The sequence below is a fragment of the Ceratotherium simum genome, chromosome 1 (assembly GCF_057802395.1).
Source record: "Ceratotherium simum simum isolate JZ-2026a chromosome 1, ASM5780239v1, whole genome shotgun sequence".
Lineage (NCBI taxonomy): Eukaryota > Metazoa > Chordata > Mammalia > Perissodactyla > Rhinocerotidae > Ceratotherium > Ceratotherium simum.
The window spans coordinates 27,608,483-27,624,484 of NC_141900.1; the positions used below are offsets into that span (position 1 = coordinate 27,608,483).

The following is a 16,002-nucleotide window of genomic DNA, read 5'->3' on the forward strand; positions in this document are numbered from 1 at the left end:
AAAAAACAAGAAACACAACCATACAGCTCAGTATTGTCTGCATAGTTGTTGTAATAATAGTTACAAAATGTAATTGCAAATATCAAAAATAATTCTTAAAAAAAGAACAAAATGGTCAGAGTAAAAAAAAAAAAAGTCTGAATCTAAATCCCAGGTAATTCCTATAAGAACTTGGAATTAATAGGGTGAGGTGGATTGTAAAGAAATCAAATTATGTTTAATTCTCATGTAACATCAGAAACTACCTATACACATCATTTTGTTTCTATTATACATAGAGAAAAATCATATGTTTACTATTTTAAAAGAATTGATAGGAGGAAAACGAGTACTTTTTAAAACATTAAAAAAAAACAAAAAGAATGAATAATTTGATAGAAGATGAAATTTGTCATGAAAAGAATCATACATGTACTTTAAAATTCCCATTTAAACAACAAATAATCTCACAGTGAATCCAAAAAATAAAAGCCAATTTAAATATTAGTCCCTGTACTTAATCCTTTGTGTCTAAGTAAACTTTAATTGTAATTAATAGTAACAGCAAACATTTATATAGCATTTACTATGAGCCTGGCACTATTACACAAACTTAAATATATTAACTTGCTTTATCCTCAAATGACCTTTCAGGTTACTAATCTTATCCCCATTTTACAGGTGAGGAAATGTTTGCCCAGAAAGTCAAAGGATTTGTCCAAGGAAACAATACTGTTAAAATTTAGATTTGTACCCAGGCCATCTGGCTCCAGAACCCAGGCAGCTCTGGATACACTCTGGATACCCAGTACTCTCTACAGCCTTTCTAATTAAAGTGAATATAAGAAACATACTTTTTAAAATCTCGAGTGGTTCTTTCTCCTTGCCATTTACTTATGTGAGAAAGCAGGGAATGAGGGGGGATTGGGGAATGGGTTAGAGAATGGTTAACGCCCAAGACCAGAGCTACGATTGAACAGACCCTGCTTTCTGGGTCACAGCTGCTCCTCATAGATGATTACGCTGTCCCTAGGAGAATTCCTAGTTAGAATTCTCAGGATCTGCCCTTATTAATATATAGGGTATCTCTGAGAACATCACTGTCACAAGCTTCCTCCCCTGTATCTTCCTAAACAACTTATTCCCCTCCTTTCCTCACAATGAAGCCTTCTCAATTAAGTCTTCCATTTGGTGGTTTTCTATTTCTTTAGCTGTATTGTCTATTCCTTTCCCCAGTACTTCTTTTTTTCTTGAGCCCACAATATATTGGGAGGGAGGCATCTTTTACCTATATCCTAGGGTAAGGCAGAGAAAGATAGAGACTGGAAAACATGATAAGATGTAGTAAGAACTGGAGAGTCTAAAATGTACATCAGTTTGTCTGTGTAAGAATATTTGTGTGTGCACTTGTGCTACATAGTTCTGATTTTTAAAGCATATATTTATTACTTTTTAAGTTACTGATGTCAATGGGAGGGCAGAATTATTTACTAAACAATAGCGTACAAGGACATCTCCAATGGACGCAGACTCTCCTACAAATATTCACGTAGTGAAGCCCTATGAACATAAACTGCTCATGAAAATCAGGTTTCTCTTTTCCATAAATCAGAGTTTACCACAGACTCTTAAATGAAACATAAATAAAACAGTATGACATTTGCTCCTTTGTTTTTCACATATGAGATACATAAGACAGATGAGAGCAGGGTATTCCACCAATTGTTCACATTCTTTTACTTACAGCCCTCATAGATGTCAGTGGGAATATGGACTGCTGCATGCTGATAGGATATTTGTCGTCCAAAATTAGCATCATCGATAAAAACAGGTTTTATCCTCTGGCTGCCTGGCTCACTGTCATTTTTCTCAGGCTATAGAGGAAAAGATAGACCATAAACAGAATATTACAACTTATGCTAACAGAGGTATTCTCACATTCACTTCTTCATTTGACAAATGTCTATTCTTCAAAAAATAGATCTACAAAAGTATTTTAAAATACAGTACCATGATAACATCAGATACACAAATTTCCATTTAGGTTTCAGCATTCACATTTTATCTTCACAATACTACTCACACTATAACTGAACTTCTCTAATTTCCTCCATGTTGGAGTCACTCAGGATCATCCTGAGAGGACCAGAGCTTTCCCACACCCAGCACTTATTAAAACGTACATTTAAAGAACAGGATAAGTGCCTTTAATACAACCAAATTAAAATTATCCCTTTGAAATATATTTCACTGTTGATGTTACCAAATTTACATAATGCAGTTAGGATAATTCTTGGTTTGACAACTAACGGTACACATGACCACAAAAAGATAGCAGTAAAGAATTATTTTATGTCACATTCCCTTGATTTTTACATGTTTTCCAAGTATATCAATTTTTGTTTTAAAAAAGAAAGTATACTAGAAAACAAGAGATCTATTGTAACTCTAAGTACTACTAAATCCTAACTTGAATCAATTTGTCTCCCAAGGTGGGAGCTAAGACCCAATCAATAACAATTCAAGAAAATCCCACAGGAGTTGAAGGATGAAAATTAATTTTCTAGCTATTTGAACTATGCCTTTGATACTAAATTACCTTGCTGTCCTCCCCTGGCAAGAAACTGAGTCTCACTCATTTATTCAAAATGCATCTGTATAACAATTGTTTTTGGCTAATTATGTTAAACCTTTTTTTTCAGTTCAAATATAGTTGTTTTAACTCTTTCGTAACTAAAAGTGTTTTGATTACTTCAGACCTCTATTATCAACTTCATTTTAGAGACTGTTTTCTGTATACCCAAGGTAATCTCCTCAAAAAAGAAAAAACTGAAAAAAATCATAACACTTGACTATTTTGGCAGCACCCTGCAGTGATGCAAGTGATCAACAACAGAAGAGATTTAAGTGGACAACCAGAAGACTTCATAAGAATAGGCTGGCCGAACGTGGAACATAAAGTCAGCAGGTCTACAAAGAAGCGATAGTGTCCAACTCTCCATATGGCTCTGAAAATTTATACGACCAGATAACACATTGGTATCCTGAGATATTTTAATATCTACATACACACACAAACACACACACGTGTGTTTTTTTCCTAGCGAAATTACAACGCTGGAAAGATGTTTTAGACACAAATACGAGCAATAAGGCTTTTCTTTTTTTAAACAGTGGCTTCTTAAGCTGTTGGTCTTTAGGTAATGAAATCAATTTAATAGGTCATGAGCAAATTTTTTTTTTTTAAGGAAACATTATTGAAAGAAAATATGAAAATACACTCTATATAATAAAGGAAAGAACTATATTGGGAAACCTATGGTTTAGTTAGATATGACTGTGTGTGCGTGTGTGTGCACATATAGGTGTGTGTGATTTGCATTATAAAATTTGTCACTGATAAAAATATCCAGGGGCTGGCCCGGTGGTGTAGTGGTTAAGTTCATGCCTTCCGCTACAATGGCCTGGGGTTTGCCAGTTCGGATCCTGGGTGCAGACCTACTCACTGCTCATCAAGCCATGCTGTGGCAGCATCCTATATAGAAGAGCTACAACTCTACAACTATGATACACAACTATGTACTGGGGCTTTGGGGAGGAGAAGAAAAAGGAAAAAAGAGGAAGATTGGCAACAGATGTTAGTGCAGGGCCAATCTTCCTCAAAAAAAAAATCTGAAAACATAGCACTATTTTTTATTCATGTGAAAGCCACAAAGATATAATTGTTCCCCCACTGGCAAACTGATTATACAAAATAACAAAACAGTAGTGTTAAATGTCTGAAATTTGGCTAAAATACCTACAGGCAGGAGTCACTAATCATTCTGTTTTCTCAAACAGAGGTTAGGTGTGTGCAGCATTAAGGATAAGAAAAAGAGAGAGAGAAGAAGAAAGATGACAAGGAAAAGAGAAACCACAGAGCAAAAGACCGCTTAACCTAACACATCTGCCTTGATTGCAATTGTTAATAAAGAAAGGATGAAAATGATAACCGGGATTCAGTCTTGGATTCAACTGTGAATTTTAATACATTTTAAAATTCACACTCTATTCTATGAGTGTCTATTCCTGGGCACTATTGACTGGAATTAGAGCAGAGCATATTAAAACAAACTACTTTCATTAATATCATGAATATTAAGAGAGTTCCAACTAATGAATGATGTCATTATTCTTCTCAGCTGCAAACATTCTGAATCATCGAAAACTCTCAACATTTATTTGAAAGCAGAAGTTTCTCAGTGTCGTCCTTGGAGAAGCAGTATCAGTATCCACTGAAACTTTTTAGAATGCAAGTCCCCAGACCTAGCCAATCAGAAATGCCAGGGGTGGGGCCGAGCAAGCCTTAGTTTAACAAACTCTCCAGGTGATTCTGATACACACTAAAATTGAAAGACCAATGCTTTAAAAGGTATCAATAGTTTAAATTAGGCATATATTTTTATTTAGTAGAACTACTCATGAAAAAATTAAGATTGATTAATAATAAGCATATTAACGGATGCCTAAATTTTTTCTACCCTCCAATATATAACAAAGTTTTATTACTTATAAATAATAGGTGCATGCACATGGTAATATGGCAAGTAATATTTGTCAACGGATGTTTCAAAAGACAGTAGTCCCTCAAGATCCTCTAGGGGTTAGCTCCATCCAGAAATAAGTTGGAAAAATGCTGCACATTATATTCTTCTATTTAGAAAATAACAAAACACGTTGGTATATCAAAGGCTCTGAGATAAGCTCAACTAAGAAAACTGTGTTTAGCCCACTGTTCTCAAGTTTATGTGACCTGGAATTTTTTTTTCATATAATACCTATTACAAAGAACATACTTACCAAATACCACCGAAAGGCATAGTGGAAAGTATAGACGTCAGGAGATTTGGTTCTACTCTGTTACATTAATAACATCTCAGACTTGGCCCAGTCACTGTTACTTGGGCTTCAGATTTCTGACTTACAAATGATGTTGGGCTACAGGTGAGGTCCTTATCCTGTGGGGCATATCAGAATCACCTGGGGAGCCTCCTCCCCCACCAATAAAGCACTGTATCACAACAGGAGGATGTCTTTTGAAAGAGTCAGTTGATTCTAATATCCTCTCCCATATTAAATTAAGAACCCTCAAACTAAAGGATCTATAAAGTCATTTTCAGTTATGAAAAAATTCTAGTCCCGTTTCTATAATTCTAGAAAATAACACATTAATTTTTGTAATCATAAATTTTCCAGAAATCCCATTTATATCTATTTCTAGCAAATTTTAGATATATGAAAAGTAGAATTAGATGATAGATATTAGACACACAGATAGATAGTGAACTACATGTATGAATTAGGGTTAGGAATATGTGAATATGTGCAAATATTTCATTCATTCACTCACTCAAGAAATATTGGTAGAGTGGAGGAGAGAAGGATTTAATGATTTTAACATTTACAGAAATGTTATTTAATATCTAAATCTTGGAACAAATTAAATGTTCAACAATAGTAAAATGGGTACAATAATTATGACAGACAATTTTACATTGTTATGTAATATAAAAGAGTAATTGCATTGGGAATGTACATATGTAATGTGTTTGTTTAAAAATTATTTTAAGTTTAAAAAGTGTTAAGCAAAAAGAAAGAAAAGAAAACAGGCCTATTTATTTTGAGTGGAAAAAGGGGTAAAGGGAGAAATGAATGGATGGGTATATAGCAAACATGATCTGCACTCTCGTGGTTTGGTAGTGATGAGACATAACTGTGTTTATCTTTGTGCTCTCTGTTTTTTTCCAATAATACAATGAACGTGTTATATTTGTAGTCAGAAAAATATTAATTTTTGTTTTAAGTCCTTTCTAGAGTGCTATTAAGCATTATATGATCATCTCACTAAGGTAAAAGTTGCTTATATTCCCTGTGAATCCTATCACACTTGAGAATTATGTTTTAAATATATTTTATGGAGAGTCTCACACTATTAAATTGCCATATAAAGGGCTTTTAAAAATAAGTTTAGGGGCCGGCCCCGTGGCTTAGTGGTTAAGTGCGTGAGCTCCGTTACTGGCGGCCCGGGTTCAGATCCCGGGCACGCACCGACGCACCACTTCTCCGGCCATGCTGAGGCCACGTCCCACATACAGCAACTAGAAGGATGTCCAACTATGACATACAACTGTCTGCTGGGGCTTTGGGGGAAAAAAAAAAGGAGGAGGATTGGTAATAGACGTTAGCTCAGAGCCAGTCTTCCTCAGCAAAAAGAGGAGGATTAGCATGGATGTTAGCTCAGGGCTGATCTCCCTCACAAATAAATAAATAAACAACTGTTAAAAAAAATAACTTTAAAATAATGTACTTCTCAACTTATATAATCATGTATCAAGACGTTCTTTTTTAAAGTATGATTTACATACTTTATTGTATACATACAATATTGTATTCATTTCAAGTGATTCATTTCATAGTGATTCAACATTTATATACATTAAAAAATGACTACCCTTATAAGCCATCATACCAAGTTATTACAATATTGTTGACTATATTCCCAGTGCTGTATATAACATCCCCATGACCTATTTATCAAGATTAGTTTTAATGTGCAGTTGCTAAATATCTTAAGAAAAAAATAATACTGCTGCTCTCCATGATCTTTCCTTTTATAGTTTCCAAAAACTGAAATAATTTCATAAAAATATTAGAATTTTTAAATGCAACTCACTTATTTCATTAAACTTAAATTATTGTTCCTGATACCATCATAATCCATGTCTTTACCTATCTTTATGTATTAAGGCATTATATAGTATAATTAAAATACAGCAAATATTAGACAAAAAGGAATTGACTGAGAAAAGGAATTTGGAGAAAAGCTACTTAACATATATTGTTTAATGTGTTAATTAAAAATTTCAAATAAATTCTTTCCCTGGAATTAAGATTTCTTTATCTACCAGATCACATACAAGAAAAAATAAGTTGCCAACATTTTTACCCCAAAATACCTCTTCCGATTTCTCCAGACTACCCTGTATAAATGTGTACAAAGAAACTGAGCAGATCAATTCTAAAACGTATCCAAATGCATTTGGTAAAACTCATAAGTGAAACATGGAAAGCTTATTTCTCAGATTATTCATCTCAATGTAATTTCAGTTATTAAATAATAGATTAGCTCACTCAGACACAGAAGTACAGGCCAATGTTGGATGGGTAGGTCATTCAATTTTACAAGCAGTACATATTAGCAAATTTAATTTGGAAAGTCACAATGATAGGTCTATGACAGACATAAAAGGCTCTTGCGTATTATCATATCTCAAACTAAACACTCTTAGAAAGGATATTTGTAATAAAACATTTGTTCTTAATATTTTATCTTTTTCATGTTATTAACTTAAAACTATCTGCACTGATAACATAATGTTTGGAAATTAAAGGTTTATATATTTTACCTAAAGTGCAATAAAAATTAGCTTAATCACTTTGGACAATTTAGACTGAACATGCTCACTGAGAAACTTTTTTCACAACCATACTATGGCTAGGTTTACCTCCCTCTGTTCTCTATTATTTTTGTGTCCCACAAAACTGTGAGAAAATCAGTTGATACTGAATAAGAATGGTTCACTGAGACCCTCTATAGAAGTATCACAACTGGTATTTCTATCTCATGTGAAGGAGTTAAAGGAATTGGCTCTTGTGTAATGAACAAAATTCTTCAATAAATAGAGGCTAGCGCCTTGTATACAATTCTCTAGTATGTATGTATGTACTTTTAAAATTTCCATCTCTGAATACATCCTTTTCTTTTATACAACTATTTCTTAGATATTAGGGCCTTGCAACTTTTACAATGTAGACATTACTGATTTTAGAATGTTTTAATCTCAATGGTATTCCCAATATCAAAGTTTTGAATACATAATACCCCTTTAGGCATGGCCTTATCGTCCAACATAAATAATTACCATGGATGTATCATATTTAAAATGGCCTTTTGTACAGTCACCAAGTCTGACAAGTCTAGTATACTGACATATTGTTATCAACTCTGTGGATCAAAAAGTAATGTTTCCTCTGTAATCACTAGTTCACTATTGGAATCTAAGCATTCTGTGGTTCTCCATTAGTTAAGGCTGGTTACCAGTTATGACCCCCACAGAGAAAAGCCCCCCCCCCCGTAGTAAATCACTTGCATCAATTAGAAATGGAGATTCATCAAAGCACCTGCAGCTGACTATACCCAATTAAGAAATAATGAATACAGAGAAAAAGGCACTGAGCCTTCATCTAGCCATAGTTGTTCTGGTCAGGTCGTAAGGCCAGGCTGAATATTAAACAATGAATCCAGTTACAAAGGCAATAAGAACACTGTTGACTCTCCCAAGTTAAATGGTTTAAGCTGTTATTTTCTCCTCGAGGACGATATGACTCAGAGAAGTACTAAGTGGATGAATCGAATTAGAATGGAAATATGAGTTGGATGACACTGAATTAATTACACACTAAGGACTTAAATAGAATATTTGTGCTTTTGCTTTACTGAATCATAATAACAGTAAGAAAAAAATTTTTTAATTATGAATTTAATATAGTCATATTGTCCTTGCAAAACCATGACTTTAGCTAATTATAATATGTTTGATGAAGAAATAAGAGATTTTTTATGAATTCAGAAGATTTCTTCAGTTCTTCAGGTAATTAAAATGTTATAACTCCTAGATTTACCCTGTGGAAAAACAACAGCATTAATTCTTCAGAGGCAATTTATTTAACATATTAAAAAAAGAATGTTTTAAAGTTAAAATGAAAAGTAAATTTATAACATTAGTGGTCAAAAGAAAATTGAAGAAATAATTCTAATTCTTAAAGACGAGATTCATTGTTAAGCCTCCATGTATTTTTCTTCTAGTACAAAAGAGAAGGAAGAAACAGTCTGAAATAAGCAGACTTTGGGGGAAAGGGGAACATTAAGCAGCTGAAACTGTGTAATAACACAAAGATGGCAAGTTAAAAAATACTTAGGGGATATTGGGCCGGCCCTGTGGCTTAGCGGTTAAGTGCATGCGCTCCGCTACTGGCGGTCCGGGTTCCGGCATACCGACACACCGCTTGTCCGGCCATGCTGAGGACGCGTCCCACATACAGCAACTAGAAGGATGTGCAGCTACGACAGACAACTATCTACTGGGGCTTTGGGGGAAAAATAAATAAATAAAATTAAAAAAAAAAATAGGGGATATTAAAGCAAAAAATATATATACATTTTCTAAAGATGACAGAGTGAGTCAAGACAAGTACAAATATGAAACATAAAAGTGAACTAAATTAAATTAAAAAGAGACACTGGTCACTGCAATAATTTGTTTCTTGAATTAAGTTTTAAAAGCCAAAACAGACATTCCTCAAATGTATTCAAGTTTCTGATGAGGATTACAATGATAACATTCAAAAAAGTTGGAATACAGAATCTAAGAACATTCTCAAAATAAAATTGATATACCATGAGTTTGCATGATGATGAATGCATGCAAATCACCTATCCCAGGACCTAGCACACGGTGAGAATGAGAGCCATTAGAATCACCATACAGGGAAGTGTGACGACAAGAAGAGGTGACAGCTGATTTAAATTCCACATGTAGTGTGCAATTTTCAAATCACCAGCATTAGGAAGAGATGTAATATTATAAAAACATATACATATCTATTTTATATACAAATATGTAATGTAAATTTTGGGAAGAGGTTAATAGGGTATTTCTCTGTACTAAGAGATTGTGAAACGGTGTCTCGTGTATGAAAAGCACTATGTGATTTCAGATGGTCTGAAAGTTCAATATAACCCTCTCCCATGGAAACCGCATGGTATTATATATTCTATTATAGAAGAAAACATTTAAATGAGGCTATTCTATTTCTAAAAAAATGAAAACAAATTTTCATATCATGACTATTACGATAGGCAAACACACTTTTCAAAATCTTGTCAGGGCAAAAGAGGTTAAAAAAAAACTTTGCAAAGTAGAAAGATCAATTATTTTCCCTTCATATCTGAGGCTAGACTGGCTAACGCCCTAAAACTAAGGTGTAAGCAAAGAGCCCAGGCTCCAGGACTCTGCCTTCCCACTTTCTTTACAATGAAATAACCTCTTGCTGGCCTGCAAGGCTCCGAATGATCTATTTCCCGCCTGATTACTCATCCAGAGCTCGCTCTGCTTGTCCTTGCTCATTGCGTTCCTGCCACACTGGCCTGTTTTCTGCTCGTCGCACACATCATGCTCTTCCTGGTTTGGATGACCTTGTGCTTGCTGTTCCCTTTGCCTGGTCTGCTTTTCCCTGGTCTCCTTTCCTAGCACCAGTTTGTTCTTCAGGTCTCAGTTGAAAAATACTCTCTTGGAGATTCCCCCATCTAAATTATCCCCCACAGAATCTTGAAAATATTACCCCACTTATTACCTTCAGAGAAATAAACTAACTGTAGTTACCTAACTTTTCATTTGTCCCATGTTTGCTGTCTCACTACGCTAAAATATAATCTCCATGAGGGCAAGAGACCGCATTGACATCGATCAGCTGTATCCTAGCACGTGGCTTATCGTTTAGAATTGTATTTGCTTGCCATTTTTATAATATTTGTTGAGTGAATAAATAAACTGGAATCCATGTTTCCTGGTCCCCAAATTTATGCTTGTTCTATGACAGCATAAAGCGAGAGCAAACACTGGAAGCAATTTGGTAAATGGACAGACAGATGCCCCAGTCAGGAATCTCAGTTCTCATTCTCATTCCAGCTCTAGGAATCCTTGCTATGTAGCTTCAGATTTTTTTTTTTTTTTTTAAAGATACTGAGGGAAACAAGATCAGGAAGGTTCCTTCTAGCTCTGAAAATTCTAATTCTGAAATCTATGAACTTTAACTTAATGCAAATTGTTTATAAGGCTTTTTTTTTTTAACTTAACGCAAATTGTTTACAAGGCTTTTTTTTTTTTTTAGCACCAAGTAACTGCAAGAACATGTAAATGGTGGAATGCTGGTATAAAGAAGCATTTATTAAAGGAGTTTTTTGGTGAACAAACCCCTTGTCCCTGAGAATTTACATCTTAATTTAGGGCAATACATATGTAGCCCAGAGCTATAGACATCAATCAGACAAAAAGACAATTTGTATGTGAACATGAATTAAAACATTAGTTGGGCTTTTCTCCTCAGTTTCATAGGTTTTATTCTTTCAGTTACTTCCCTTAAGTGATAATCAAAGCCATTTTTTTTTTTTTTTTTTTTTTTGTGAGGAGGACTAGCCCTGAGCTAACACCCAATGCCAAACCTCCCCTTTTTTCTTGAGGAATGTTGGCCTTGGGCTAACATCCGTGCCCATCTTCCTCCACTTTATATGGGATACCACCACAGCATGGCTTAACAAGCAGTGCGTCGGTGCGCCCCTGGGATCTGAACCTGGGAACCCCGGGCCGCCGCAGCAGAGCGCGCACACTTAACCGCAGTGCCACTGGGCTGGCCCCTCAAGGCCATCTTTTTGATAAGAACTTAAATAAAAATAAATATAGTATGTTTCCGTGGTCTCCAAAAGAATTCATTAGAGGATTGGAAGAAAACATTAGAACTTTCAGTTATATCTATTTCTAGCAAATGAAATAAGAAAAAAAATTAAAGTTTACTAATATTTACCATATGGATCAACATTAGCCCTCTCCCTCCCCCTGCCCTACCAACTGTGTGTGAGCTGGTCTCAAGTCACCTGTTACACTCCAGGTACCACAAGGAGAAAGTGGAAACCCCACACATTGACAAGTTGAGAACTGCCTTCTCACTTGTAAATCACTTTCAACCTACTATTCCACATTTTAAATGTACGTTTACCTTTTTCTTCTCTGGTTTAACCTATTTCATATGGACTAGTAACTTTAAAAGATTTCTGCAAATTAATAATGATTAGAGATGAAATTCTAATAATGGACGTTGCACTGAACAAAAAGAAAATGACAGACACAATGCTTCTATTCCCAGCACGAGCTCTTCTCCATCCTCATCACAAGATAAAAACAGTGATTCAAGTAGTTCAATTAGGCAAGTTGGTCAAAAAAGTTAAAATTATCAAAAAGACTATTATAAATACAATTTACATTTACTATTGATAATAATGTCCTGTGTTCATATGGCCTGTTGAGGCATTTCCAATGGTAATATGAAGTCATAATTAACAAAGGCATTTAATAACTAAGCATTCAAAAACGCTTTACACCTTCTCTTCTGGTGATTTTTAATGTCACATGCCACCTAAACCAATACTTTGTAAAATTTCACTTATCTTAAAGATTCAGAAGTCTCTTTTGAGGTTTCTCAACATATTAGTTCAATAGTACATACATAGAATTTGTAAGTAAATATTCTTATATTGGGCAGCATTTTTTTAACTGATATGCATGTGCAAGCAAAAAAAAGGTTGAAGACACCATTCAAAACAATCCAGTCCCCATCTTTACTTACCCCATGTCATACATAGGATAATGCCCACATAATGCCACAAAATTTTCCAAACTTAATGAAAATTTATTGAGTTCTAAATAAATTCACCATACACTACTTCTGGAAAGAAAGAACGAGATGTGGAATCTAAAAGAGAACTATGCATGCCACTGCTCCAAAACAACTGACAACCAATGTTTAAACTATCTTTGCAAAAGGAGCATGTGCCCAAAGCGTTAAAAAATATATCAAAATAGACACAAAAAATTTCAAAATAAATCCCCCAAAACATAAGGCAAAATTCTTAGAAGAAATTGAATCTAATCTAATTTGCCTTTTGATGAGTTTTACAGTTTTTCCCCAATGAATCCTAATGTGGCTACATTTCACACAGGGGCACATGCATTAATTTTAAGGTATCCATGGTAAATATCACTGGGAATAGTGGATCAGATTAGTGGAGATTTATGATTCGAAGTCTAACAATCTTTTTAATCATAGAGATTTTAGTTTACCTACTACAAATCACTATAAACTAACAACTGTCAACGATGAAGCCAGGTGGATAAAATACAAGCCAAATACATCAAAATTAAATATGGACAGAATAATGGATAGGCATAATAAATTAAAATTTCAAATCCAAATCGTCTCCAAAAATTTTAACCTTAAGTGTTGATTTATAACGGCTTCATCTCATGGCCCTCTCCTGTCCCCACATGCGCTCTCGGCACAGGCAGGGCAGCACAGCTCAGCAACACACTGCTCCTGCTATGGATCACACTGACTGCACTGCATTTGGTGCTCTGCACTCTCAAATACCATGTGTGTGACACCGGACAAGTCACTTAAGCTCACTATATTTTACTTGTTTTATCCGAAAATCATTAAAATAATAGTATGTGCCACGAAAGATTAGTGTGAACTTAAAATGATACGTTGCGCATAAATTACTGCCTAGTACACAATAAGTACATATATGTTAACTGTTATAATCCAGTTTAAACGTATAGCATCCAAAATAATCAAACCATTTATTTTAGAAGCACACACACACAAAAAGCAACCCTGATTAAACCAGTTATTATACAGAAGCAATTAATATTCTATCTCTATGTCATCACCTATTTGAGGATTCAACATCAGTCATTAGCAAAGCCTGAAATAAAGCTACATACTATAAGATAGTAAAAAAAAAGGCTAGAAAAGAAACCTAGATTTTGACTCTTGCTTTAATAATTAGAATATATTTCATCACTGTTTGATGTATATCCCTACTAGCTCATTCTAGAACCAGATTTATTTATTTCTATAAAATGAAATAAGATCATGAAATATTGAGCTTTTAAAAAGACATTTAGATAGGACATTATGTTGGAATTAATTTTAATGTAGACAAGACGCTGCTAAGAAAATAAATACCAACATAAATATGCAAGGGAATTCAGCAGACTAGCCAAATGTCCCAGACAGGTCAAATTTTTAACATGATCAAGAAAACAAAATGTAGCAAATAAATCAATTCAATTTATCGACATGGGAATTCTGGGTTGAACTTATCTCATTTGGATTTTAGTCAGAAACATAGATCTTAGAATTAGGTTAATAAGGGTTCTTAATGATCTGCTTTCTTTTTGCTTGCTTTGGAAGTTAGGAAAATTGTGCAGCTTGCTGGCACAACTCAAGCCTTCTGGGGAATCTGCTTCACTAATCTTCCAATTTAGGATTTATTGGGACAGATGTCTCTAAAACCCTAAAGTAAGAACTTAAATACATTTCAGAACTAAGGAGAACTTGAATGTGGAATTTCATAAATAATTGTTGCATTACTAGCTTTTTTTTCCATTTTATTTTGACATTTAATTTTCCTTTCAAATCTGGATATATAAAACCTACAATGATATCAAGACAAATTTCTGCATTGTGCTCACATTTTTTTCTAAATGTTTTTTGAAGATTCTACTCTGATTTTTATTTTGCTGTGCAATGGCTTAAGTTTTTCACACAAATGCAAGGATTATATTCATAACAATAAAAACAAAAATAGCTCGACCTATAAAAAATACCCTTTTATTATTATTAACAGATACAAACACTCCACTTGGAGCTAAAATCACTTCAAATCAATCTTCAACTTATTGTAATAGTATTAATACTTATTTTCAAAAATTATACTCTAACATTTCTGGATTGCCTCCTATGAGACAGGAAATGTTCTAAATGATTTATACGCGTTAACTAATTTAATTTTCACAGTAACTGTATGAGGTAGGTATTACTATTACCTTTATTTTACACAGCAAAAGAGTGAAACACGGAGAGATTATGCGACTTTGCCAATATCACCCAGCCAGAAAATGGCGGAGCTAGGATTTAAACCCAGGCAGCGGCACTCCAGAGTATAGTGTCTTAACTATCACACTCTGCTACCTCCTCTGTATAACAATGCATACAGTGATTATATGTGCATGCTTCGTTATTATTTAGGGGAAAAAAAAGAGTTGTGCACAGAAGTATTTAGGAGTGAATTGTCATATCTCTAATTTATCTTAAAATATTTAAGCAAATAATAGATGAAGCAATTATGGAGATTCATTATACTATTTTCTCTTCTGTATATTTAAAATATTTTTTCTGATAAAAAGTTAAAAAAATCTCATATTGGAACATTATACCCATTTCAAGGCATAGCCTCTTTGGAAATGAAATTCAACAACTATTATTTATTCTAATTATATGTAGGATCAGATAGAACTTTACTTTGGTGTAGTAATATAAGCCTGATTTCTTGTTTCACAGAGATTCATAATAACTTAGCTTACCAGATTGGTCCAGACTTGAAATCAAAAATCCTGATCCTTATATCACTTGCAGTAATTGCAAACAAATATTCTAATACTGCTACTTATTCCCACCCTGCATCAGTTTTGGACATACGGGAAACCATATTGTCTGTTTGACTTTACTCTTAGTTCTCATGACTGACCCTGGGGCCAATGAGAGGAAGGGGAAGATGAGAGAAGAAAAGGCAACAGTGTCCACTGCCACTCCCATCTTCTGCAGCCTGCCCGTCCACAGAAACAAAAGGAAAATGTTTATAGTAAAAATTAATTCAAATATATCCATAGTCACAGCCAGCTTTGCCATTCCTCTCTTAACTTTGTTCCACACCACCTCAAAACAAAAGAAACATTTTGATTTCCACTATGCTTGCGAGGGGCTTCCTGTTTACTTTGCAAATAGCTCACCACTTTAAAAAGCTAACATCTGCACAAAAGCTACCTAAGCAATATGAGTATCAAAACACACAAACACCTACCCAATTTAACAAGCAGTATCTCAACAATTACTCTAAACTATTAAAGCAAGAAACTGAATAAGATCCTTACCTCAAGTTACCAAAAATTTAACAGAGAAATTATCCCTGTATACAAATACTATAATTTAAGGTACTATAACATTAAAGCCAGAAGTGTGAAACAAGTTGTTTAGACCACCTGAGGAGGAAAATACTACTTGCTACCTAGGAAAACCAAGGAAAGCTTC

The 16,002-nt window shown here is 34.3% G+C and overlaps 1 protein-coding gene across 6 annotated transcripts in view; it reads right to left on the minus strand.

The window, feature by feature from the left end:
- The window catches only part of CACNA2D1 (calcium voltage-gated channel auxiliary subunit alpha2delta 1), a 504,823-nt gene that overhangs the window by 187,496 nt on the left and 301,325 nt on the right, over nt 1-16,002 (minus strand). For all 6 annotated transcript variants that reach the window (XM_087445189.1, XM_014788140.2, XM_014788141.2 and 3 more), the window contains one exon: nt 1,724-1,853. In XM_087445189.1, coding sequence (XP_087301315.1) covers nt 1,724-1,853 — 130 coding nt within the window. The remainder of the gene's footprint in view (nt 1-1,723; nt 1,854-16,002) is intronic.